The 26,203-nt window shown below is 46.7% G+C and overlaps 1 protein-coding gene across 1 annotated transcript in view; it reads right to left on the bottom strand.

The window, feature by feature from the left end:
- The window catches only part of LOC142585961 (structural maintenance of chromosomes flexible hinge domain-containing protein 1-like), a 409,872-nt gene that overhangs the window by 24,667 nt on the left and 359,002 nt on the right, over positions 1–26,203 (bottom strand). Inside the window, exon 45 of the mRNA XM_075697096.1 lies at positions 14,229–14,332. Within this exon, the coding sequence (XP_075553211.1) occupies positions 14,229–14,332 (104 nt within the window). The remainder of the gene's footprint in view (positions 1–14,228; positions 14,333–26,203) is intronic.

Raw genomic sequence — 26,203 nt, 5'->3', positions numbered from 1 at the left:
GAGCTCAGTAAAGTTTTCACTCACTCACTCACTCTCAAACACTTTTTTTCCTTTCAATCAAATGAGGCCTTCTCCTAATCTTCTTCGGAACTACCAGACGCTTGCATATGTCATCATATGCAAAATTCCCAAAGACAGCTGCTCCTGGCTGATAGCTTACGTCAATCAACCAAGAAGGGGGTTGGAATGACGGCGAGTGCACTGAATGACAACAAAGTTGTTCACGGCCGCCATTTACAACGTGCTGTACCACGGCTTACAAAGAGAGAATCGTGGCATGTGCAGATGTTAGTAATTTGTCCGCATTATATTTTCTAGTGTTGTCAATAAAAAGTAGGTGCAAGGTATATCAGTAGTGTATTGCAAAGCCCTTTTAGTAAAGCTTTCATGCCTAAGAGATCAGGTGATTTGTCCGCCCTCTGCGGGTTTTGCCGATCGTCATAGGTTGCACGATATACAGTTGAACCTGACTATATCGAACCCACTTACATAGAATTATTCTATATATCGAACAAAATCTGGGCACGGTATAGTTACAATGAGTATATATAGCAAAAATTACGCTTGCATCGAACAAATATACCAGCGACTCCCGATGTATCGAACGTCGAGCGGCGGAAAGGTGCCCCCAGAAGTTGGCTTTCCCTCGCGGTTGTGGGGAAACCTCCATACCGTGACCGCGCTGCTTCGGACAAGCCGCCGACACCTCCCCCCCCCCCCCCCCCCCGCAATAAGTGATCCTGGCCCGCCCGCAGCGCTTGCTCAGACAGCCAATCAGAGGCTCTTGTGCCCTCGTCGTGCAATATGGCGAAAGTGCAAGTTGTATCGGTGCTTTTCTGGTCCATTGTGTGTGTGCCTTGTGGGCCTTCTCCCGCAGTGCTGCTGTGAAGCGGCAGAATTTGCCTTTCGTCGTGAAGCTCGAAATCATAAATCATAAATCGGGTCGAACGCGGTGAGAATTCGGATGTGTCCCCGCAGCGTGAATGATTCCGAGGAACACTCTCAGGACGATATTGAAGAATAAGGGCGAAATTAGGGCTAAAGCGGCCAAACTCTCGCCCCAGTGTCTGTGGCGCCCGACGCATAAGCACGGCCGTGTATGAGTGGTTCATCCGAAATTGCTTCAGCTGTGCCAGCTTCTGTGTGCTCGGTGATGACTGTAAATTCTGATGAATGCGACGCAGCCGTTGCCGGTGTTGCCGAAGCTTGGAGCGAGCTGTCAGAATTTCCGGAAGCTGTTGACGAATCAACAGTGGACGAGTTTGTGAGTGCAAATGATGGTGTTGCGACCATGAAAGAGCCCGGAAATGAAGACTACATTGCCGACATCGTACCAAGCACAAGTGAAAGTGGGCACAATGAGGAAAGCAATGACGGTCTTTTGCCTACATCTTCCGAAGTGATTGGTGCACTCGCACTAGTCCGGTGCTTCTGCGCAAATGCGGAAGGTTGCGGCCTCAGCTGCTCCGACTCCTTAGACAATGTGGAGAAGTGCGTGCGTCGCAGGCAGCGAAATTGCCCAAGCAGAAAGAAATGCAGGACTATTTCATGCGAAACTAAGCTAGTTTAATCAATAAAGTGATGTTATAAATGTTATGTGCCTTTATGACATCCATTATTCAGCAGGCTTATATCGAATTATGCTCTATATCGAACTGATAGGCGTTTTCTTGCGAGTTCGATATAGCCGGGTTCGACTGTAGTGTCAATTCTCTGTGGTCCTGACATGTGTTTCCCAAATCTCACGCACGCACGCGGCCTTGAGCGCACCTAGGTACGCTATATATTGACACGTGTACTTATCTTTATCGGGCGACCATGTTTCGCTGCCTAACAAATGTAATCGCACAGCGCAGGACGCGCCTGCATGTATCCGAAGTTTCTGGAAAGTTATTGATGTTTCTACCCGGCTGTCTGTTGTCACCGAACCTTGTGTTATCTGATTTCATCGCGTGACGCGAATGGTGTAGAACTTTGTGGAAGGCATGCGGGTCCGAACGATTAGTTTGGAACATTCGACGACTGCTGTATAAAAGCCGACGCGCTTGACCCGCTGATAAGATTTTCGACGATCGCCGACCGTGTTTGCCGCTATCGTTGTGCTATAAGTGTAGCCTGCATTTGTGGACACAGGTTCGCCCAATAAAAGTTAGTTTCGTTTTTCACAGTATTGCTACTATGTTCTTCAATGTCACCACCATGTGACAATATTTTCAATTTGAACAACACTTAAAACTTGTGTGAAAAAAGTAAGAAAAGGAAAAAGTTTGCAGCGCTCACTGAGAAGCCCCGAGCCGCGAATTGTCCGCTCGTTGTCCCGTCTGCGTGCCTCCTGCCATCTGAAACTAGCGCTCCCACGTAAATACTAAGAGTGGTAAGACCGGCCGCCGTAACAATGCGGCTCGAAGCCTCGCGCGAAGCAGGCGTCCTTGGCAGTTCCCATAGATGTCCTCGGCCTTTCTACAGCTTTGGACAGCGCTTATACAGCGGAACCCCGATTATGCTTTCTCAGGACCACGAAAAAGCGTTGTAAAATCCAAACATAAGTTGTGCCTATAAAAATGTGTGATGGATTTACGAGAAACTTCAATGTAAACTACTAACATACTCTGCAGGGCCTGGAAACCCAATTTACCAAAAAAGTAAATGCAATAAGAATTAATGCTGCAGTACAGGTACCAGTCATGCTTTATTCAAACAACCCTTACGGCACTCCACTGCCCACTGCTGCGATTCCCGCCAGCCGGCACAAACATTAAAAAAAAGTCTAAGTTTCTTTTGGACCTTGTTTTATCCGTGAACCAAGAGCTTTCGCTCGAGTTGGACAATGTCTAAAAGGAGGTCCTCTGCGGCATCGCATGAACAGATGAAGTTCCGGATGCCGTCTATGTGACGTAGCACCTCAGCGAACGTGGTAGGCACAGGCACGGCATCTGTGGCGTTGTCGTTGTCCTTTTTCGATGTTGCAGTGGTGTCGGCACTAGGCAAAGACTCCTCGATGGCGTCATCCAGCGACACTTCGCCACAGATCGCAACGTTGTCATCGGCTTCCACGTACTCGGCAAAGGTCGTGGTGAGGTTTAAACCCTCGAAATCGTCGACGGCGAAGCCTGCATCGGCCTCGAGTGGCAACGAGGTTGCGTCCCCAGCAGAGGAGGAGGTAGTCTCTCGCTTAAAGCTACAGTGCTTGAACGAGTTAGCGATAGTGCTTCGCGACACTGCGTTCCACGAACTGGCAATAAAATGCATGGCGTCGAGCACAGTGATCTTTTTTTTCCGACTCGCTGCGCTCCATAGCTACCAGCCAACACTGCACTAACCGCTTGCTTGACGCGCTTAATGATGCTGGCATCCAGAGGCTGCAGCCGGCTTGTGCAGTTGGGCGGCAAAAAAAACCAACCTTTATGTTCCTCAGGCTTGACGTATCGGGTGGGTGGCACGGTGTGTTGTTCATGAAAAGCAATATTTTCCACACCTTAGCACCCATTTTGTTACCCAACTGCTGCAAAAAATTGCTGAAGAGCGAAGACGTCACCCCCACCTTTTTGTTGAAGTTGTAGCTGCACGGCAGTGTCTTCAAGCACCATGGCTTTGCAAACTTTCTAACAACGAGAACAGGCAGCCTCTCGGAACCGTCCTCGTTAGCACAGAATAGTGCCATCACACGCTTTTTAGTACGCTTGCCACCATGACAACTGTCACCCTTAAACGCAAGGGTTTGCTCGGGCTACATATGGCAAAAAATACCACTCTCATCGGTGTTGAAAATGTCGCAGGGTTTGCATGCAGCAATCATCTCCGGCAATGACTCCATCCACTCGTTCACAGTCGAAACGTCCACGGAAGTGCTTTCTCCGCAGGAGCGGCTGTACACAATCCTGTAAATAAAGTTTTTTAAAGCGATCCAGCCACCTGTTCGATGCCTGAAAGTCGTCAATGCCCAGACGCAATGCCACAAGGTCCACCTCTTTTTTTTGAAGATGGCGCCGTGAACGTTGATCGCAGTGCACCGTGCTTAATGCATCCACTTGATGAGAACTTCTTCGAACTTCTCGTGCTGTCCTTCTTTTGCCGCTTTCTTGTTGGCATTCTGCAATATCACTGCTTTGTTTGCCAGGATCGTCTTAAGCGAAGATTCGGATATCTTAAGGCCCGAGGCAATGCTGGTTTTCGTGGCTCCATGCTGCTTTTCCGCTTCCTCGATAATATTCAGCTTATCGCCGAGCGACAGAACTGTCAGCTTTTGGGACATCGTGCGTCGCATTGCTCTACACAACTAAAACCTCTGCTGAACGCTGGTCAGTAGGATTACGACGAAGAATAGGTGCAATAAACCTAGGCCTCTCCACGCTACCTTGTCGGCGATCTGCTGCTGGGAAACTGGAAGGAGAGAAACGCTTCTCCAACGCGACGAGAGGCGACGCCGCCGAGAAGAGAGGGAGAAAGTGATTGTGAAGAAGAAAAGACGTTATTTCAGCACAGCGTGCGTCGCGGGCGGCTGCTGGCGGGGGAGAGAAAAACGAACGATGAGACGAGGCAGGGAAGAAAGCTGCGTTGGAGCAAACCGGTTGAGCGGTGTCAAGCGCTTCGCATGCGGAGAGACGGAGTGAGGTAAGAGACCCACAGCACTTTTCTTCCATCCGTTCTTCCATCCAACAACCCTCGTGCTTCACGAGGGTTGTTGTATAACGCGAGTCAGGTGTAAAATAGCTTCGGATAACCGGTGTTTTTAATGCGTTGCTTCTTAAGGGCACTTCGCCGGGACTGCGCTAATCCGTCGTAAAACCCAGGTCATCACAAAACCGGGGGACGTATAACCGGGGTTCCACTGTACTTATACTTTGGAGAGCTTGCTTATACAGATCTTGCAAACGTATTCGGGGAACCTAATACTTGAATAGCTGTTAGCACTGCACTCTCCATAACACTACAAATGTTCAAGTACTTATCCACAGCAACTTACGAGGCGCGCTGACAAAACAGGCTTTCGTTGATGATACGAAATTTCCTTATAAAAGGAACAGAGAAAAATGGCGGGCAGGCTTTACCGCATTCACGCAAACCCGTAGAGGGCAGATAAATCAACGGATCTCTTAGGCATGTAGGTGTCTCTGGGCTGTACTTTTCAGTGATAAGGTGGCCTCCCTGCCTACGGTATGAACTGACTGAGCTATGTCGAATGCTCAGTCGCAATAGTAGGAAGTTCAAATCGCCCCCCCCCCCTTTCATTTAAAAAAAAAAAAAAAATTAGATGATGGTATGCCTGAATTTGACCTCCTCCTGTGCACTACATCTGCAGGCTTGGAGTGACGCCTGAGACCGGCAAAAGTTGCCGAGAGCAAGTGGAGCTATACTGAACCAGGTACAAAAAAATTAGGAAAGCCCACTAAGCTTCAACAGACACTCCCTCACCAGAACAGGAATTGCCCTCCCCGGTGCAGTATTCGGCCACCCCCTCCCTCATGATTCCTACAATTATCCCATGGCCCTCAGTCCCCAGCAGCTGCGGAGCATCTGATCAAGCCGGCAGTCAGACCTGTAACGCAGCAGAGGGTGCTAACAATCTCTGGACCCAGGCAGGCTACCAATGGAAACTGACCCTGGCAACCTTTAACAGCCAAACTCTGTCGAGTGAGGCTAGCTTAGCAAAACTCTTTGAGGAACTTTCAGATATCGTTTGGGATATCATTGGCCTTAGCGAGATCAGGAGAACTGGTGAGGCTTAAACAGTGGTGACTAACTGCCAAGTCCTCACCTATTAGCGGCGAGAATTTGAAGTGGCTACCTCTAGCGAGTGGCGTCACGGCCAGGATGCCACTCGCACCGCCTCGCTCAGCTGCCGCGCGCACTCGATCCCTTCGTGTATGCTTGCATTATGGGTGGCTCGAGCTGTATTTATTTAAGGATATGTCGGCTTCTTTCAGCTGCCATGCCTGAACCTCAGTTTCTTTTTCAAAAGCGCGTGAGTCGAGAAAATTTGCGGCTTGGATATTGCAAGCTATGTAGCGTTGAAGGGGTCTACTGGTTTTGCAATGTATATATACGCCGCGTCTATTCATAAATTTTGCATAAGAATGTCTGCAAATTGAACACTCGAAGTGTGCATGATCCTTCGCTTAACAGTTAACATTCCCTTAGTACTTAGCTATGAGACACTGCATTTTACATGGAAGAAAAATTTTGGTAATTCATGTCAACATGTTATGCGTGTTAGAAAGTCACTGCCCACCGTAGCTATCATCATGATTCTTATTACTCTGGTGAGTTGTTCTAGTGAAATGCGGCTACTTTATTAATGCGTAAAAGAAAGAGTTAGGCGCGCAGTTCGTATGAAAAGCTTGCTGCTTTCACCGCTCTCTGAAACAGACCTCCACAAAACGAATTGCTGATGGCTGCTGACATGACTGCGTATCCTGTAAAGCATTTACATAGTGCAATACATCATGCTAATGTACGGGCACTGCTCTTTCAGCACAAAATTGGAAAACAAAAATTGAATTTTGACCTTATTTTTCTCTTCCAGTAATCAACCTACTACCATCAAATTGACAGAAGGAATGTTTTAAAAGAAAACTTATCAGTCTAACTGATTCAGTGTTTTTCTTTAGTGTGTTTTAAAAATTGAGTTTGGTACTGCAGTAGCAACTTGGATGTGTGGAGCATGAGGAGGTCATGCGCAGTTCACTTGTCTAGCAATGGCCACTGATTTTTTTCAGCTTATATTACTTAGGCAATAGAATGCACCCTTTGAGAGGTTCCTTTGCCAGTCCACCTTTACTCAAGTTGCTGCAATTTTTAAGCATTCAGCCATATGTGTACAAAATTCCATATCCCTTGCACTCTGCTCCATGTTATTCTGAGTTTTTCATTAACCTTTTCAGGGTCGATTTTTTTCGCCATATGCTACCGCCCAGGGTCGATGTATTTTACTGCAGATTCCAATTCCTCTGAGGGACCCATTTCGAAAAAAATTCGCCGCAATTTTTCTAGGGTGGCCGTAAGTGAGAAAAAGATATTTTGTGTTGGTATATATGTACTCTTTATTCATGAATAACAACAATAAAAAAAGGAAATTAACTTATAAGAATTAAGAATTTGATGCATTGTTATAGTTCAAGGCTTAGAATATGCACACGAGAATATTTCTCAAGTCTCAAGTGTTCCTGCTCCTACACTAATATTTACCTCCATAGCCTAATCGAACTGCATGGGTGAGCGCACCCAAGAAAACTGTGTGGTTGTGTGCTCGTCAAAAAAGCAAAACATGCGACAAACTTCCGCTAATCTTCATCTTATCGCCAACCAGAGGCAATCAGATATTGCGAGTCTAAAAAAAAAAGAAAGAAAAAAAGGAAAATGCATGCAGGGCGGCATCCTTCCTATGCTCACCCCTGTGAGCACTAAATGAGCGAGAAACAGGTGGCCGCCTTTTGAGCGATTAGTAACGAGAGAGCCATCAGTTTTGCGAGCGCAAGTGGTAGTATATAGATGCGCTGGAGCAAACTAGCTTTAAGACAAACCATGCAACAAAAACCGAGAGAGGGAAGCGCGCGAAAAAAATTCTCTGTATTTCCACATAGTTGCAGCACATGACAGAAAAGAAAAAGTTAGGAAATTGGCACGCTTTTTAAATGTACAGACAGCACCATAAATATACAGCATCGACCATTTTTGGACTTGTTTGCGGCACCGTATATTTATGTCATTGACCTTCAAAGGGTTAACTACGACTTCAAATTGAAACGGTGAAGCAGTTTTTTACAGAGCCAATTACAATGCCTAAAGTATACTCGAGTTACTACAGTGCAGCTTAGGCTGCCTAGATAAGAAAAATTCAGCACCTTCTGCCTCACCATGTCTCTATCCAGTGTTGTTTAATTATACAAACGGAGAACTATTAACTTCTTCGGTACATAAAAGAGAACCTCGCAAACCTTCATAACGAAGATACCACAAGCATTACATATTTCACTTGATTTTTGAGCCTCCTTGGGGGAATTATGATATCTTCAATATGTCCCATACTACTAATAATTGACGTTTCGGCTTCTTTCTGGCTGTAGCCACACGGCCCAAAAATCATATTTCACTAAAAAATTTGGACCCAGCAGCCTGTGTCAGTTCGCCAAACAGATTCATCATGTATATTGCTCAAGCAACAAGCACCAGTAAATTGCTCAAGTGAGTTGAACGTGTAGCATGGAAAAGGGTATACTGGTGCATTCCTTCTCGTACTCTGCAAACAGCTGTAAGCCTCAATTAGCTTTACTTCAAATTGCCACCATTTAAAATAAACACATGAAGAACTGCCCAAGTTTGAAAAGCAGTTAAAGAACCAAGTGGTGCTGGTACAATCTAAACTGCTTAAGTCCTTGTGTTACTGCCGAGCTTTTCTGTGAAGAAACAAAAAAATTCGATATTATGTCATGAACTTCTATACTCGTCGTGAGCAAACCTGTTTTAGCGGATTAAAATCGAGATAACTGTTGTGGAAGTCATATATAGCCAGCGTTTGTGACATACTGTGGCAGGTATAGTATCATAAGTGGATTCTTATATGCTATGTTCTTGCAGTTGTCGATCCGCGTATAAAAAACCCGCAATGAGCTGGTCTGCGTTTCTTCGCCTGGTACTCTAGCATTGCCTTTGAGAACTGTAATGTCGTGTAACATATATGAAACAACCGCCACAAGTATAAAAGCAGAGGGAACGAGGACTAACAAACGAAAACACCACAAAAGGCGCCCGGACACCGCCCGGACACCGCCCGAACTGCAGTAAACAGCAGGCGCAAGTCTGTGAAAGAAATGAAATTGATTTCATACTTTCTACCGATCCCTGCATAGTGCAAGATGTAGACGTGATAGGTAAGGTAAAGCGCAGTGATCATAGGTTAGTGAGGGCTAGGATTCACCTCAATTTGAACAGAGAAAGAGTAAAATTGGCCAAGAAGAAACAGGTCAACTTAGAGGCAATAAGGGTAAAAACAGACAAATTTAGGCTGGTACTTGCAAACAAATATGCAGCCTTAGAACAGGGAGATGATGATGATGACATAGAGGTAATGAATGAAGCTGTAACGAGGCTGGCTTCAGAGGCAGCAATTGAAGTGGGAGGCAAGGCACCAAGGCAACCAGTAGGCAAGCTCTCCCAAGTAACAAAGGACCTAATAAAGAAACGACAAAGAATGAAAGTGTCCAACTCAAGAAATAAGATAGAATTTGTGGAACTGTCAAAACTGATCAACAAGGCTAAAATAAGTGATATTCGAAATTATAACATGAGAAAGACTGAAGAAGCAGTAAAAAATGGACGCAGCCTGAAATCAGTAAGGAAGAAACTTGGCATAGGACAAACCAAAACGTATTCACTGAAAGATAAGCAGGGTAATATCATCAGCAATCTCGAAGGTATAGTATGAGCAGCGGAAGAATTCTATACTGACCTGTACAGTACCCAGAGGACTCAGGATACCTCCATTCATAGCGGTAATGAACCAGATACAGAAACTCCTCCTATAACTAGCGATGAGGTCAGAAGGGCCTTGCAAGACATGAAATGTGGAAGAGCACACAATTTTGTGCGCTGTGCACGAGAAAATATGACTAGCGGTATAATTCAGCGTTACACGAATATTGAGGCAGAACAAGTGCATCACAGAGCATGATCACGCGCTGGAACACGGTAGAAAATGGCATAGTTTTGGTACCTGCAAACTTGACCGCACGACCGTAGGAGCAAGCAGACGAAGCGGAAAAGTACACCTCTTTTGCTTCGGTGCGAAGTAAAACAAAGCACACGTAGACATTCCGTTTGTGTTTTATTATTTCTCTAAACTTCAATTCGTCAATTCAAGCAACAGGTCACACAGATAACAAATGTTGTCTTGACTGATTCTCAAAGTCACATGTCACCACGAACGACGTCACACTGCGGACGCGACTACGCAGGCGCACGACTACATCACTGTCTGGTTTAAAGGAACACTAGAGGCAAATATTAAGCCAAGCTAAAGTGACAGATTAGTGCTAGAGAATCTCTAAGGCATCAATATTATTGTGAACAGAGCCTTATTAATCGAGAAATCTAGGTAAATGCAGGACACGATTAGAGACTCCCCTGGGATATTCAAGCACTTGCCCGATGACGAAAGCACTCCTCAGTCAAATTCTGTCACTAGTATTCAACTACTCGTTGCAAGAAACATCCTCATATTTTATTATAAGATGAAATAAGATGCTACTTGTTTAGTTCCATTTCATGTTTAGAAAAAAGAACTCACTGAAATTTCCGTTGACAACGACACAGGTGGTCAAAAGGTCTCGTTTTTGCTCGCCTATGCGCCGCCCATGCTTTCGTGTTTCAATATTTCCCTGATCGCGTAGTGCTGTGCTGGTTTTGTTGGTTCGCAAAACTAGCACAAACTGCATGTAGCAGAAAATTGAACTTCCATGTGATGATGCGCGATGCTCGAATGGTCTATGTCACTTGACCAAAAAGCAGCTGCAGTAGTGAATCTGCCGCTCTGTCTTGGGTCGGTGCCGCCGTCTGTCGGGCGCCGCTTTACTCACCAACAAAAGCAAAGGGCGGTGATGGCGTATGCAACTTCACCCTACCCCAGTTGGGTGGTGGCTGATTTGAATTTCTAAAAAGGTATTCGGACCCTTCAGATACAATTTTCTCGTAAAGTAAGTCTTTTCTTGGTGCAAAACAAGCGTTGCGAGGTTTCTGGAATGGTATTTAAACAGTCCACATCGACTTAGTATTTGCCTTTAGTGTCCCTTTAAGCGCGGCAGCCGCGAGGAAAAGAAAAAAACACCGTTGGTTTGAAATTTCAGATCTTTCTGCGGCGCGTAGCAATGTAATACTTTGCAGGCATGATCGTTATCGCACAATGTATGCTCTCTGCGCCTGTCAGCTCAAAATGGCCAGACCTGGTGAGGGGCCCTTTAAGGACTGCGCAAAGAGTGATGGAACGAGGAATGCTAGGCATAACGTTGACAGAAAGAGAGTGGTTTGGATCAGAGAGCAAATGGGTATAGCCGATATTCTAATTGACGTTAAGAGAAAAAAATGGCGCTGAGCAGGTCATGAATGCCCAGGTTAGATAACCGTCGGACCATGAGGGTTACAGAATGGGTACCAGTATAAGGAAAGCGCAGTAGAGGACGGCAGAAGACTAGGTTGTGCGATGAAATTAGGAAATTTGCGGGTGCTAGTTGGAATCGGTAGGCGCAGGACAGGGGTAATTGGAGATTGCAGGGAGAGGCCTTCATCCTACAGTGGGCATAAGATAGGCTGATGATGATGATGTACCTTGGCGTCTCGTTCCCAACACTGTTCGTAGATGCACATCAGACTCTTTTTGTAGCTTCAAGAAACTTGTCATGAGACTAGCTTTGGTTTTATGGGGTGTGCACGAAGCATCATGACTGAGTTGTATGCATTTGCGCAGACGGTGGATGAATGACGGGAGGGGAGTGAGGGACCCAGATTTCAGAATTAGCGGTGATCGAGCCACGTGATGCGCGGTCCTTTTGTCTGTCATCCAGACTGGCCGTACGATAGGCCACCTGCCACAGAGTTGACATAGCCATTATGTATTTTGGAGAAAAGCTACAAGCAAAACTTTCTATTCAATAAATAAAAGGTTGCCGCAAAACACAAGTCCCCTATTAAACTGAGAACCTCATTGGCACTCAGTATAACAGAACGTCAACAATTCATTAAATTCAGAGGGAAACAAAGATCATTCTATTTAAAAAGGTGCTGAACTACCCCTTAGGCTTGGCAAAAAAACACAGAGCACGGTTTAGCATATGTTGCTGTTAACATTTCAGCCAAGTTTTGCAATTGTGCGCGGCACATGGATCTCGCAGGTGGAGTGCAAAGTCACCTTTCTCTCAAATGCTCTTTTGTCAACAAAAGATTGCTCCTTACTTTTTTCTGGATGCATTATTTCGCACTATAGCAGATTCCCATATGCGGATGCTATCGGCCAATAGCCGACATCAATCAAGAAGGCTGTTTGGATCAGTGCAATTCTTCCTACTGTTACTGTGCATATTTGACGAAGTTTAGTAAACAGGCTGAAGTAAGTGAAATTGTGTTTTCGAATTTTGATAATAATTATGTACTTCCGGGAGGGGCCGACTATTGTCTGCTCACGCTCGGCCATGGCCACCTGTTTAGGATCTAAACTTGGCCACCCTGCTTATCGGCATCGTAGCCATTGGATCTCGCTAATTTCGACACATTTTCAACATTCAACTAGCTTCAAAATGTGCAAAGCTTAAGGTCAGACCATACACACGTTTGCCAGCAAGCGCCCACTCATGGCCACTCCTGGTTAGATGCCTTCACAGACTTCACTTTGTAATTGCGCTTCAAAATGCGTAAGTTTGACGTGGCTGCTATCCATCGGTCAAGCTGGTGCAGGACAAAGCCGATCTGCACCACGTAGCACGGCCAGACTGGAGCACGTGAGTGCGAGCATGCACTCAAGCCCTGTCGTGCACAAAGCAAACGCTGCGCATATGCACTGCAGTTGCATGTAGCTGCAGTCTGCTACGTAGCGTAGATACTGCGGCAGCCCCGAGGTGCCACGATGAGGCCACTGGCTGAGCACACTGCGGCTCGCTGAGGACAACTGTGTTTGGCTTGCATTTAGTGTGTCATAGTTGCCAAAATCAGAAGTAGTGGCGTCACGTGAACATCCAAAATCAAATTTGTCTGTGCGCCACGGTGACGTCCAATAAGCGGAGTGTTGTGGGCACATCCCGCTCCTCCGTAGCCTTCGCATTGAGGAAAGAGCGGAAGCACCGCAAAGGGGGTGTTTGATTGCCAATAACTCCGCTTCTGCTGAACACAGTCAAGTACTTTTTGTGGCAAAGTATTTCTGAAACCGCCCATCTAAACTTCCAATTTCATTTCTTCAATAGGATAAAAAGTGGTTCAGGGCCCTTTCAACAGAAATTCTATTGATAAAAAAATATTTTCCAGACCTTCATATACTAGAACAGCTGTAATCAGCGCTGGCATGCTAATTCGGTGTTCCTTTTAGTAAGAGTAGACCTTAATATATAGCTTGATTTTTATGTACCTAAGTTAGTGATAGCTTGCTTCATTCTAACTATGCAATGTTAGGAGACTCCTGACCATGTGCAGCACCAATCTTCATGCCAAAAATTTGTAAGCAATAAATTTTGTGAAACATTTTCTGATATTCAGTTCGAAATCTATTTGGTATTCGCACACTCCTAAATGTAATGGATTGCACTCGCAATCTCGCCAAGTTCTTACAGCTGCATGTTTATAGCAATGCACACTACTTCTTTTTAAGCTGAAGCTTTCTTTGCCTATCTCTCTCCCCTGACACTGCAGCTGGCATTGGCAGTTCCAAATCACCACTACTTTGGTTTGAAAATAGCATTTTCAGTAGCTTCATTTTTGTTCGAGGCCCATTTCCGCACCTAACTGAAAGTTTCCGTTAAAGACGTCATCTAAAGAACGACATGCGGCTGCGCATTCACGGCTATTTCTTCTTTGAGAGCTTGTGATATATTTTAATATCAGTGGGAAATGTAAATATGATATTGAAGCGTTCTTGTTGGCTGGAAGCAGAAACTACCGCGGCATGCCGGCATTTTGCAAAGGCCTTGCTATTACAACTGCAACATCAGCTACACACATGCCAAGAATCTGAAAGTTACTATTTTTTATGCGTGCACCTAATTTTTGTCGTGCACCTAATTCGTCACGCTTTCATGCTTCGTAACTTCAGAGTGCGGCTTTCTTTTTTTTTTTAAGTGATTGGGGTTGAAGTGTTTGTTTTACCAGGATGATTCATTTGAATACGTTTGTTATATCTGGACGCAGTTTCAACAGGCAGGGTCGGAAAATCGTAAGTGCTATGAAATGTAGTTGTTGTAACCGATATATCATTATATCTGGGATCATTATAAATAATCTCAACTCTACACCGTTACTTCAGCATCGTCATTCCATCATTGTCATGCCGTTGTCAAAATGGGCGGGGGATCAGCATGTCCAAGTAACAAGAGTTTATGTTGAGGGAAGATTTTCCAGTGAAAAGGTGCGTAACTTGGTTGTGTGTTCCATACTTGAAATGGTTGCTAAACAAGAATAATATTTTTTGCAAGTGTTAATGAAAGATTCACTAAGACCAATTCCCATAGCACGTGAGATCCGTATTTTTTTTTTCTCACCTGTTCGACAGACTTCAGGGTCTTTACGAAATATGAAGTAATCTAATGCAAACTTGGGATTTCCTGTTGGAGTGAACGACTTGTTCCTCAGGTGCGGCAGGGCCCTGCAAAGTGCAACAATGTATTGTCAAAGGTCTCTCCATCAACTTAAAAATACAACTTTTACAAGATTACCCCATTAGACAAATAATTTTTTTTGTAAAATGTGAAATTCACATTGAAGACTACTGAAAGCGAGAGAAACGAAAAATCTAGCAGGGTACACTTCTAGCAGCACCCTACGAAATGCACTACCATTCTCAATTTCCGACAACTTCGACATGTATTAAAGCGTAAGCTTTTTTGGCGAACTCCACAGCCCTGCCCCCCAAAAAGTGTAAAAGTGCAAAGTAATGACATTTAATCGTTACGATAAAGGAACAATTTAAAACAAAAAAATCAAGGAAAAAGAGAATACCCATAGATATACCTAGGGCTCCTTAGAAAATGCATGGAGAAGCTTATAGAAGGGGTGTGCCAATTAAAATTTGGGGGTGGGTCAACTTGAAATTTGGGGTTGTGTGAAATTTGTGGGTGGGCCACCTTAAAATTTGGGGGTGGGCCAAGTTGAAATCCAGGGGTGAGACAACTTAAATTTGGGGGTGGGCCAACTTGACAGGGTGGCACTTGGCAGTGGTGGCAGCAATGGAACTGCATGGCTTACGCTGTGCCTCCTCTTCTACGCCTCACAAATAGCCTACCAACAACCGGCCTCATCAGTGTATCGGCAGCCCATGACCATCCCATGACTAACCACAAGTCTGCCTGTACGTCCCAGCCTACGTCAACACCGTACCACAGTGCCAGCTCTAGATAAACCTGAGGCAAGCACAGGAGGCATCACTTTGCAGCGCAGCAGCAACAGGACTGCACAGCTTACGCTGTGTCTCCTATTCTATGCTTCACAGGTTAGACACTATGTCCGACTGAATTGTTCATGTTGCTTACAGTACTACTGTTGCTAGTGTCAAAGTGGTTTCTTTTTATTGCCTTTTTGTTTGCTTTTGCTACAATGTCCCCTGAGGAGCAAAAATATGCTGAAAGATTTGAAACAGGAAATTCGTCATATTGACATGTGTACTTGTTTATGCTTAGCGTGCGTCCATGTTTTACCGCCTAACAAATGTTATCGCATAGCGCAGGACGCGCCAAGCATGTATCCGACGTTTCTGGAATGTTATCGACAGTTCCACCCGCTGTCTCGTCACCAAAACTTGTGTAATCTGTTTGCATGTATGCACGACGTGAACAGTGTAGAACTTTGTGGAAGACACGTGGGTCCCAGCGATAACTCTGGAACATTCGACAACTGATGTATAAAAGGCAACGGGCTTGACCCGCTGATCATATTTTCGACAACTGCTGAGTGTGTTCGCCGCTATCGTTGTTCTTTGAGTGTAGCCAGCTTTTGAGAGCACAAGTTCGCCCAATAAAACGCTAGTTTCGTTAATCACAGCTTTGCTGCCTTCTTCACCATTACTACGTGACATCTGGTGGGGGTGCTTTACGTTCATGTACCGGACGCCCCTGATAAGCTGTAATCCAAGCCCGGACCGCAAAGACAAGACCAACATTGTCCCGGAACATCGAGCAAGCCGCCGGCTACAGCAGCTGCCCCTGGAACACGGACTTCTATCAGAGACGACTAAGAAGATCGTCCAAGAAGATCGTCCAAGAAGATCGTCCAAGAAGATCGTCCAAGAAGATCGTCCAAGAAGATGGTCCAAGAAGATTGCCCAGAGAGGGCCAAGAAGAATGCCCCAATGGCAGCTGCAGCGGCCCCAATAGTTTTGCAGCAGCCCAGAGAGCCACCCACCTTCTGGGGAGCTTCGTCGGAGGATCCAGAAACCTGGCTGGAGACTTTCAAAAGGATCTCGGTCTTCATTAACTGGAGCTCTGAGGACAAGCTGTGCCACATGTACTTCTCCTTGGAAGATGCCACGAGGACGTGGTTCGAGAACCGGGAGTCGACCGTTACAATGTGGGAGCTGTTCCGAAGGAACTTCTTACGGACGTTCACGAGCATTGTACGGAAAGAAAGGGCCGAGCTTCTATTGGAAGCCTGAGTGCACCTACGGAACGAGAATGTTGCCATCTTTACAGAAGAAATGAGCCGCCTATTCCGCCACGCCGACCCGGAAATGTCGGAGAGAAAGAAACTCTGCCTACTCATGCGTGGTGTGAAGGAGGAACTTTTAGCCGGAATGGTATGAACCCTACTGAAGACCGTCGACGAGTTTCTTCACGAGGCCACCAGCATCAAGAAGACACTGGAAATGCGGAACCAGCCATTCAACCGCCGCATGAACTCGACAAACTACGCCGGAGTTCAGCCACTCGCCACCGATGACCTGTGCGAGGCTATCCGAGCGGTCGTGTGGAAGGAGCTACAGAAGCTGTTCCCTTCCCACAGCCTCAGGTGGCTTCCACTGCCGACGTCGTACTCCAACAGCAACTCGTAGTAGTCCCTGAATCGCCGCAGCCTCAGCCGCAAGCTGAGGCTGTGGCTGCATACGCTGATGTAGCCCGCCGTAACGTTCCCCCTCCGCGCCCATAGCAGGGCCCAGTGACAACACAGTTCCGTCGTCCCCCGCCGCCTGCACGCCAACCTGTCGCCCCACGTAGCATTCCAAGGAAGACTGACGTTTGGCAAGCCCCAGACTACCGTCCGCTTTGCTATCGCTGCCAAGAAGCCGAGCACATCTACTGCCAATGCCCTTACAGCGAGATGGGATTGCGAGGGTTTGCCATCAACGCACCGCGCCCGCAAGGCGAACGCCCATGTGACATCGCTGACTATCTCACTGCCACACAGTGGAGCCCTCGACGACCACCCCGTTCGCCGTCACCAGGCTGCTACCTGTTGCCGCAGCGCCGTCCATACACTGGCCACGCCCGGGGCCAGTCAGTCAGCCTAAAGCCCCTCCATCCGCGCGCCACCGCCGACCAGGTTAAGTACCGCCAACCTACCCTCCTCCTCCAAGCTCCTCTCCCACTCACCCTCTTAGCTTCCGGCGTCTAGCGGAACTTACATAGCTGCAGCTTCCTGTTCCGGTTGGAAGTGACGCTATGTTATTTAGCGTTGTTTAGTTTCGCGTCAATGGAGAGGCTTTAATTGCACCAGCTGCGGTTTAAACTGTGAATGCGATTCCATCCGAGAACCACCGCCTATTGTAATCAGCGATCTGGTCGTGTTCGCTGCTTCGCGTCAACCTGCGATGGGTTGTGCCACGGGAGACAACGTACAGTGGAATGTAGTGCCTGGGCGGTTGGAGACCACTGCCGTTTTTCATGCATTTGAAAAACAGCTACCGCGAACTACTACTTCAGCGGAATACAACAGCTTGTCCCCTTTGCATTCTTCTTGTGGTGACTGCCACAGCTCTGCTAGGCACGCGCGGGCGTCTCAACATCGTCTAACAGTAGTCAAAGCAGAAATTTCCACAGCGCAACTCCAGGAAGCAGAAACACTGGAACCGGAGATTTTGAAACCTGAAATGCCGGAACCGGATTTGGTGCGAGGGGAAAAGGCGGCGCACAACAAAGGTTGTCGCTACTTAAGAAAGCGGCGGTGGCGCGTGGATGGAGGGGCTTTAAGTCAGCCCATATCCGGAAAACTAAAGGCAGCAGCCGATGGAGGTGCGGTTGCTGTTCATCGAACTGATGAATATCCTTCGCCGCCGCTGAAGACGCCGAAAAGACTATATATCAACGAGATGCCGCCATCCCGACGAAGCCATAAAGTCAAGAATACACCGACGAAAGACGACTTGACGACGCGCCGTTCCATCTTCAGTTCAACATGACGCAGCCGTGATCCGACGCCAAGACTTAACTGTAACACAAGACAAAGAACCACCAACCTCAACATGCTTCTCGACGGCCACACAATCACTGCCTTAGTGGACACAGGGGCCAGTTACTCAGTCATGAGTGGACACATCGCCGTGCAGTTGAAGAAAGTTAAGACTGCATGGGAAGGCCCTCAAATTCCGACCGCTGGAGGACACCTCATCATGTCGATTGGTATCTGCACGACAAGAATTACTGTTCACGACACTGTCGGAAGATCAAGCGATACCGCCAGAGAGCCTTCCTAGTCACCGCGCCTTGAGTGTGCTCGAAGATCAAGTGAGCATCCCGCCTCGCTCCAGCATTGTTATTTCGGTCGGCACCGAAACTTCTGCTGACGTAGAAGGCGTCATTGAAGACGACCAACATCTACTGCTCGATCGCGAAATTTGCGTCGCAAGAGGAATCACTCGACTGCACGGAGGAAACACGAAAGTGTTGCTGACAAACTTCAGTCAGGAGGTCAAGCACATCAACGAGGGCACGACGATCGCGTACATCCAGGAACTTCTGGAAACCAGCAATGCGTTTGTCCTCTCGGATTCTGCCGCATCTACCCCGACGACCATAGTTCCCGAACCAGACTTCGACATAAATTCAGATTTCACCATGAGTAAGCAGCAACAGCTCAGAAGTCTTCTCCGACGACACAAAGACTGCTTTTTGATGTCATCGAGGATTCGACAAACACCAGTTACAAAGCATCGCATAATAACCTAAGGGTGCACTCGACCACTCCGCGAGAGCCCTTACCGAGTTTCGACGGAGAATGTGAAGCTATTAGGCATCAAGTCGACGAAATTCTCCGCGACGACATCATCCAGCCGTCGAAAAGTCCGTAGGCATCTCCTGTAGTCCTGGTGCAGCAAAAGGACGGAACCCTACGTTTCTGCGTCGATTGTCGTCGACTGAACAAGATCACGAAGAAGGACGTATACCCCCTTCCACGGATAGACGATGCATTGGATCGGCTCTGCAATGCTTAATACTTCTCGTCGATGGACCTCAAGTCTGGCTACTGGCAAATAGAAGTCGACGAAAGAGATCGCAAAAAGACACCCTTCATCACGCCAGAGAGCCTTTACGAGTTCAAGGTCATGCCATTCGGACTATGCTCGGCGCCTGCAACGTTTCAGCGCGTCATGGACACAGTGTTAGCAGGATTGAAGTGGCAGACGTGTCTGTTTACTTGGATGACGTCGTTGTCTTCGCCAGAAATTTCGACGATCACCTTAGGCGACTTGCGACAGTATTAGAGGCCATCAATCATCAGGGTTCACTCTGAAGCCGGAAAAGTTCCACTTCGCTTATGATGAGCTTCTGTTCCTAGGCCACGTCATCAGCAAATCTGAAGTCCGCCTTGACCCGCAGAAGACAGCCACCATCTCAAAGTTCCCACAGCCAATCGACAAGAAAGCAGTGCGTAGATTCCTTGGCATGTGTGCCTACTATAGGCACTTTGTCAAGGACTTTTCACGCATCGCGGAGCCGCTAACACATCTAACCACAAGTGACGTCGAGTTCAAGTGGAAAACGCTGCAGGCCAACGCATTTTAAGAACTCAAACGACACATGAAGTCGCCGCCAGTACTCGCACACTTCGATGATAACGCCGATACCGAAACCCACACTGACGCCAGTAGCCTAGGCCTCGGTGCCATCCTAGTCCAGAGGAATGAAATCGAGGGATCGACGGAAGCCCGTCTGGTCAGGATGAAGCATTGAAGAAATAAAACTAAGGACACCGACCAACAGAAGTGCTAAAAAATTAATGAATCTAAAAGACGTTTTGGCTTCGCTACGGAAGCCTTGTTCACAATGGGACGACGGAAGGTTCATGGAAGCTTATGTATGCTACAGAACGTGACGTAAGCAGCGCGTGTATGACGGGGGGAGGGTTCCCTCATTACGATTGAGCGTGTGACGTGTTTTTTGTATCTCCAGTGATTCCAGATACAGCCGCGATTTTAGGTTTCTTTCGTGGCCGATAATTCTCGAGCGATCCCAGTCGATCTTGTGGCCCGTTGTATCCGTGTGCTCGGCAAGGGCATTCGACACTGTACACTTCTTTTCGACATCTTTCTGATGCTGCCTCAGTCTCTGTTTGAAGTTTCCCGACTCACCGATGTATGCGTAGTCGCAATCTGCGCAGAGTATCTTATAGACCACGCCGGGAAACGATTCTCTTGGAAGCCTGTCCTTGCCGCCGCCGAGCGCTTGCCTCAGCTTACACACGGGCACGTGCGCCCCCTCAACGTCATAACTGCGTAGAACGCGAGACAAGGTTTCACTTATCCCTGGAACGTAAGGTACGGCAGCACCCTTTCTTGGTCGGGGATTGGCCGGACGAGCTGGATTGGACAGACGGCGTTCCACAGCACACAAAAAGGATGTGGGATAGCCGCTTGCCGAGAGATCACCTCGCACGTGGATCACCATGTGGCACTCATGAAAGAAGTCGACGCGTTCTTCGCCAGAAGACAGCTTGAACACCAGGTACCCAATCTCTTTTCATCAATTGAATCGTTTGCAAAGGCCGTGGCGTCCTCAGAGGAAATGAAACACAGTCAAACGCAGAAGAAATTCTCTTCCCTAATCAACGAAAACGAGAAAACAGGAGTGTTAAACAAGCACACAGTAACCAATTTATCATCGAGGAAGCTCACAAGCAAAGAAACTTCAATCCTGGCAAAAGGTCACAAATTCAATGTTACCACAGATAACCCACCCCTCCCCAAGATGATCGCCGCCCTTGAGAGCGGCGTCCAGCAACTAGACCCCAAAGTGCGGGAACAGGTCAGACTGAAAGCAATCGGCATAATAAGGTCCAATAACAACCGCAGAAGAGAACGCAACTTATCTTCCGACGAAATAAGAGCAGTGAGAACACTGAAAGAAGATACAAGCATTGTAATCCTACCGGCGGACAAGGGGAACTCAACCGTTGTTTTGAACATAAAGGACTACGAGGAAAAGGCGTCCACCCTACTTGACAGCCAAGATTACGAGACACTAAAGAAGGACCCCACTACGAGAACCCAGTCTGTACTGAACAAGACGCTGATTGAAATATTCCGTAGCCATCCGAATTCTCGAAATCTCTACCTAAAATTAATGTGTAGGAATGGATCCGCCCCAGCTTTCTACGGCTTGCCAAAACTCCATAAACCCGGAATCCCCTTACGACCAATCGTAGACTTTTCGTGTTCCCCACTACGATCACTATCCACTTGCTTGCATCAGATCATATCACCACTCACCGGAAGGACAGCATCGCACGTGCGCGACTCCGAGAATTTCATCAAACTCACATCAAAAGTACGTATCAAAGATGATGAATGTCTGGTCTCTTTTGATGTAATCTCTCTGTTCACAAGAGTACCCATTAAGTTGGCTGTTTCCGCAACTAGGGATGCCCTGGAACGCGACGATATGCTCAGCGAGAGAACCCCTTTAAGTGTAGACGAGATCTGCTGCCTTCTCGAACTGTGCCTGTCCAATACCTATTTCACCTTCCGAGGCAGCTACTACAAACAGGTTAAAGGAACTCCTATGGGGGCCTCAATTTCCGTTGCCATGGCTAACTTAACTATGGAGAGCATCAAGGAGAGAGCTTTAAATACTTTTTCCCCGAAACCAAAAGTCTTCCTCAGGTACATGGATGATTGTTTTTGCATTGTGAAGGCGAGCCAAGTCGAAAACTTGCAGAAACGCTTAAACTTCATAGACCCGGATATACAGTTGACATATGAGCGCGAACAGAACGGTTCACTCCCATTCTTAGACATACAAGTTACACGAAAAGACGGCATTCTAAAATTTTCAGTCTACCGAAAACCAACCCACACAGGCCGCTATCTTCATTTCCAATCCGACCATCTGGCAAACCACAAGGCGTCTGTTGTAAATTCTTTATTCAAACGAGCCGAAACTCATTCCTCATCGGAATCGGATCAAAAGAAAGAAAAGAGAACTGTTCTCAACGAACTTAAGAGGAATGGCTACACAGATGACTTCATTCAAAAAACAATCAGAAAACAAAAAAGAAGAAGCAAAATGCGGGACCTTCAGCCGTTGACTTCTCCCCAACCCCAGAAGCGAGTGTCCATCCCATACGTCAGAGGTACCAGCGAAGCGCTCAGCCGAATATTAAAAAAAGAAGGCCTCAAAGTGGCGCACAAACCAATAAACACTTTCAATATCCTCCTCCCTAAACCAAAAGATCGTCCACCTAAAGAAAAAGCTCAAGGCGTCTACAAAATCAGTTGTGCCGACTGTCCGGCGTCAAAAATTTTGGGAAACCAAAAATCTAAAAGAAAGGATCAGACAACACGAGAACGACGTCAGAACATTCAACCGTATTCGCAGCGCCGTCGCTGAACACTCTGAAGACGCCGACCACAAAATTGCTTTCCAGGAAACTAAAATCCTTCAAACAGAGACGAACTGGCGAAAGAGACTACTACTGGAGTCATGGCACATTCAGAATACGGGGAATAACATAAACCGCGTGAAGGGCAACCTACCCTCGGTGTATGTCCATGGCCTTGGCGACATGACGAAAAGAAGAAAAGGACGCACAGCCAGGTAGACTCCCGCTTGTTTCACCAACACAAAAACGTCGGCGCGACCCTGTAACCTCCCCCCCCTCCCCCGCCTCCCATCAAGGGCACCCTCGCGAGCACTCTCCCCAGCACTGGTCATCCCAGCACCACGGAAGCCGTCAACAACGCCCCCCCTTTCCTTTTGTTTCCCCCCATCTTTCCGTCTGTGAAGTGTCTCCCCACCTCCCGTGCTCCCCCTTCCTTTCTTTGCAAAAGACGCTTTAAAAGCGGCACACCGCCACCCCCGAAGAACAACCCCAGAAGAAGGAGCCGAATGGGCTCCGAAACGTCGGGCTAATAAAATTCAGTTATTTGGTTGGAGTCAGTCTCAAGTCCTAATCAATTTCCCAACCAGACAGGCAATTCTGTCGAAATGTTTAGCTTCAACCAAAAGTAATTGCACGGTGTTAGCTACCTTGCGTCAGGTTCTCTTTCATTTGTTGGCGTGGAGAAATCTACAAGACATTTAGGCTTCGGGAACATACTGTACTGCATCGGGATATTAAAATTTCACAGCATGTCCATCAGTGGTAGCTGAGCATGGCTGTCTCTGCTTCTATGTCCTAACAGTGGACTTGACTACAGTATGCTATGAATGAACTCCTCAATGTTAATTTAATTAATTATTTACAGAGAAGACGCTGTTTCAACATGCGTAATGTGCTTACAAGTGAAAAGAAATCACATGCAGCCTGCTTCATAAGCCACCACTTTGTTTTGATGTCTCGCAGTGCGGCAGCGGTGGCTGCCGGTTGGTTGGCAAGTTGCCATTCCACAGTAAATGCATTCCCATAACTCCCAATATGATACACTTCTGTTTATATGGGCCACTGAAATACTGTATTTACGCGAATGTAGGCCGACCCCTATTCTAAGCCGACCCCCGAATGTCTGAAGCCCGAAAAAATAAAAAAAACTTGACTCGAATGTAGGTTGAACAAAAAGCGAGGGCAGCGTTGACAAAATGAAAAGAGCGTTTATTTAATATAAACATGCAGAGTTCATTTTACGTCGTCATGCTGCTAGCCTTGTACGCTTGTGGACGTGCGCAAACTTGCATCCGCACGGTCACGCATGCGCAGACAGTGCTGCATGGCTCATATGCGTTGAAAGACAGCGTGATCTTGGTGAGTAACTCCTCTCTGTTATCATGCGCTTATCTTCCTTACCGCTGTCATCTTCCCGTTGCAGCAAATGCAAAAAGCATCTCCTGTTGCCCCCTACAACGACAGACATTTTTCTCATCGATGCTGAAGTCCTACACGGCTTGGAAAGTTTGACGATGCCTCTGCAGCTAGCACAACTTTTCAACTGAAAGTGGCACTGCAGTGGCATCGCCTGTTTGGTGCCATTACCCATTACGATAGCACTGCGCCGCACGCCGTTACAACACAGATCAACATGGCGACGTCGCTCGTGTACTTCAGTTGGCTACTGGCACAGCTAGGAGTGGCAGCGATACTGACTTTTCTAGGAGGCGCTAGCTATGCACCACATTTATCATTTTCAATTACAAACTTAAGCTTTTTTTAAAATCCTCGAATCAAGCCAACCTTATAGTTTGGTATATGATTATCTGAAAAAAAGCTATCGGCCTAGATTGAAATACTAAATACAGTACACATTTTCCATCTCCAACTACTTGTTTGGTGCATTTGATGCGATAGGCCTTCCTAGCGAATTACCTCATTTACATGAGATGCAATATGCTTGAAAGGTAATGCGACACGTTTCTGTCGCATTCATGTAAATGCAGTTAATGAGAGGTATGGCAAATTGCGTTTTGTGCACACAATGGGCTTTTAATATGTAGGTTGAAAAGTTAATGGCGGAAGGACAGCAAAATAGAAGGCTTCCAAGATCTACATCGAGAACAACTATGAGTCTTGAAATTCATCTGAGTAATGGCTGACAGCGTGGGCATACAGCATAGACTGCTTATAGCGTAAGTTGCTGGAGTCATCAATATCCACACTATAATCAAACATTTTCCAAAGGCTGTACATGTGCAAAACATGTCGACCAACCCACCGCACATATCTGAAGATTGAAGTAAGTGAACGGGATGTTTGCACCCGTTTAAATTTATGAATGTTGAAAGGTTAGTGTTCAAGAACCTGCAGTCTTTGCAAGAAACAGACAAAGTAAAAAAAAAAAAAAAAAAAACGACACAGAGGTAAGCGCTGCCAGCCCCCTCTTGGTTTTTCTTTTGTTCATTCCTTGTTTGTATGTTTGCTTTGTGTCTTCTCCACATCGCCCTCGTTGCTTTACCCTCCCACTGGCAGCACACCTCATTGAAAAACATGCTTGCTACTGTGCTTGCTTGTGGGATTTTTCCACGGAAACAACATTATAACCGGTATTTCATCTTGTGTGACTGCACTATAAGCGGTATGCGTATACAGTCGACGACCGATAATTCGGACTTCACGGAGAATGTAAATAAGTCTGAACTATCGAATGCCAGAAAAAAAATGAATGTATCCAAAAAATTTCACTTTATTTATGTTGTAATCCCCTGTGCATAGCACAAGTGGTCGATGCATTGCTGCACGCACTTCCGCTTACGTGCAACCAAGTCCACCTGTATTTTTGCCAGTTTTGAGTTTCGCTCTACGCCCATGCAAGGACTGCAAAGGCTCGAGTCAGATCCGCATGTGAAGGCTCCGAGGCACACGACACATCATTATCACCCAAGTTAAAGGCGCTGTTTGACAGAAGGAGAACTTGCTCAATTGTTTCGCCATCATTGAGTTCAGCGCACCACGACACTGCGCTGTCGACGTCTGCAATGTCTTTAAATGTAGTCATGGCAGGAATCGGCACACCGCACCCTAGCTGATGATGTTTGAGGTTTAATGGCGCAAGGGCCAGGTATGGCCAAAGAGCGCCATGCTAGTGGTAATGATTTTGTAGCGGTCTGATGGGTTCTGTGAATTTAAAGTGACGTGGCTGTAAAGGGGCCTAAAAGAATTGGTGTAAATTGCATAAAAACTACACGTAATAAAATTATGGCAATGATTAATGACGTGCACTATGATCAACAAACTGCATTAAGAAAGAATGATGCATTATATAAAATATGCTTAGTGTTGAAATGGATGTTCCACTCTTCAAACATCGTTTAATGCCTCCAGCTAAGCTGCTACCGCCTTGGGAGTGGCAGCTGATACAATGTGATATATCTTTCCTACAAGTAACAAAACATGCCCCAGATATCGAAATCCAAATGCATTTCCTGAAACTCCAGTACAAGCACTCCTGCACGGAGTTCTACACAGACGCACCCTAGCTGGTGATTAACGGTGTCCGCATTTGAGCTCGTTGTGGAAGGCGGCAGTTCAGGCTTTGTTGCGGAGTTGAACTGCATTTGACGCGCAGCGTCGATAACTTCACGAGAAAGACTTCTTGGAGCCAGCAGAGCACTGTGTGGAACGCATATTAAGAAACAACCACAGAATAATGGAACGCTGCCGGGAA

The sequence above is a fragment of the Dermacentor variabilis genome, chromosome 6, assembly GCF_050947875.1.
Source record: "Dermacentor variabilis isolate Ectoservices chromosome 6, ASM5094787v1, whole genome shotgun sequence".
NCBI classification, from domain to species: domain Eukaryota; kingdom Metazoa; phylum Arthropoda; class Arachnida; order Ixodida; family Ixodidae; genus Dermacentor; species Dermacentor variabilis.
This window is presented reverse-complemented; position numbering and strand designations above follow the sequence as displayed.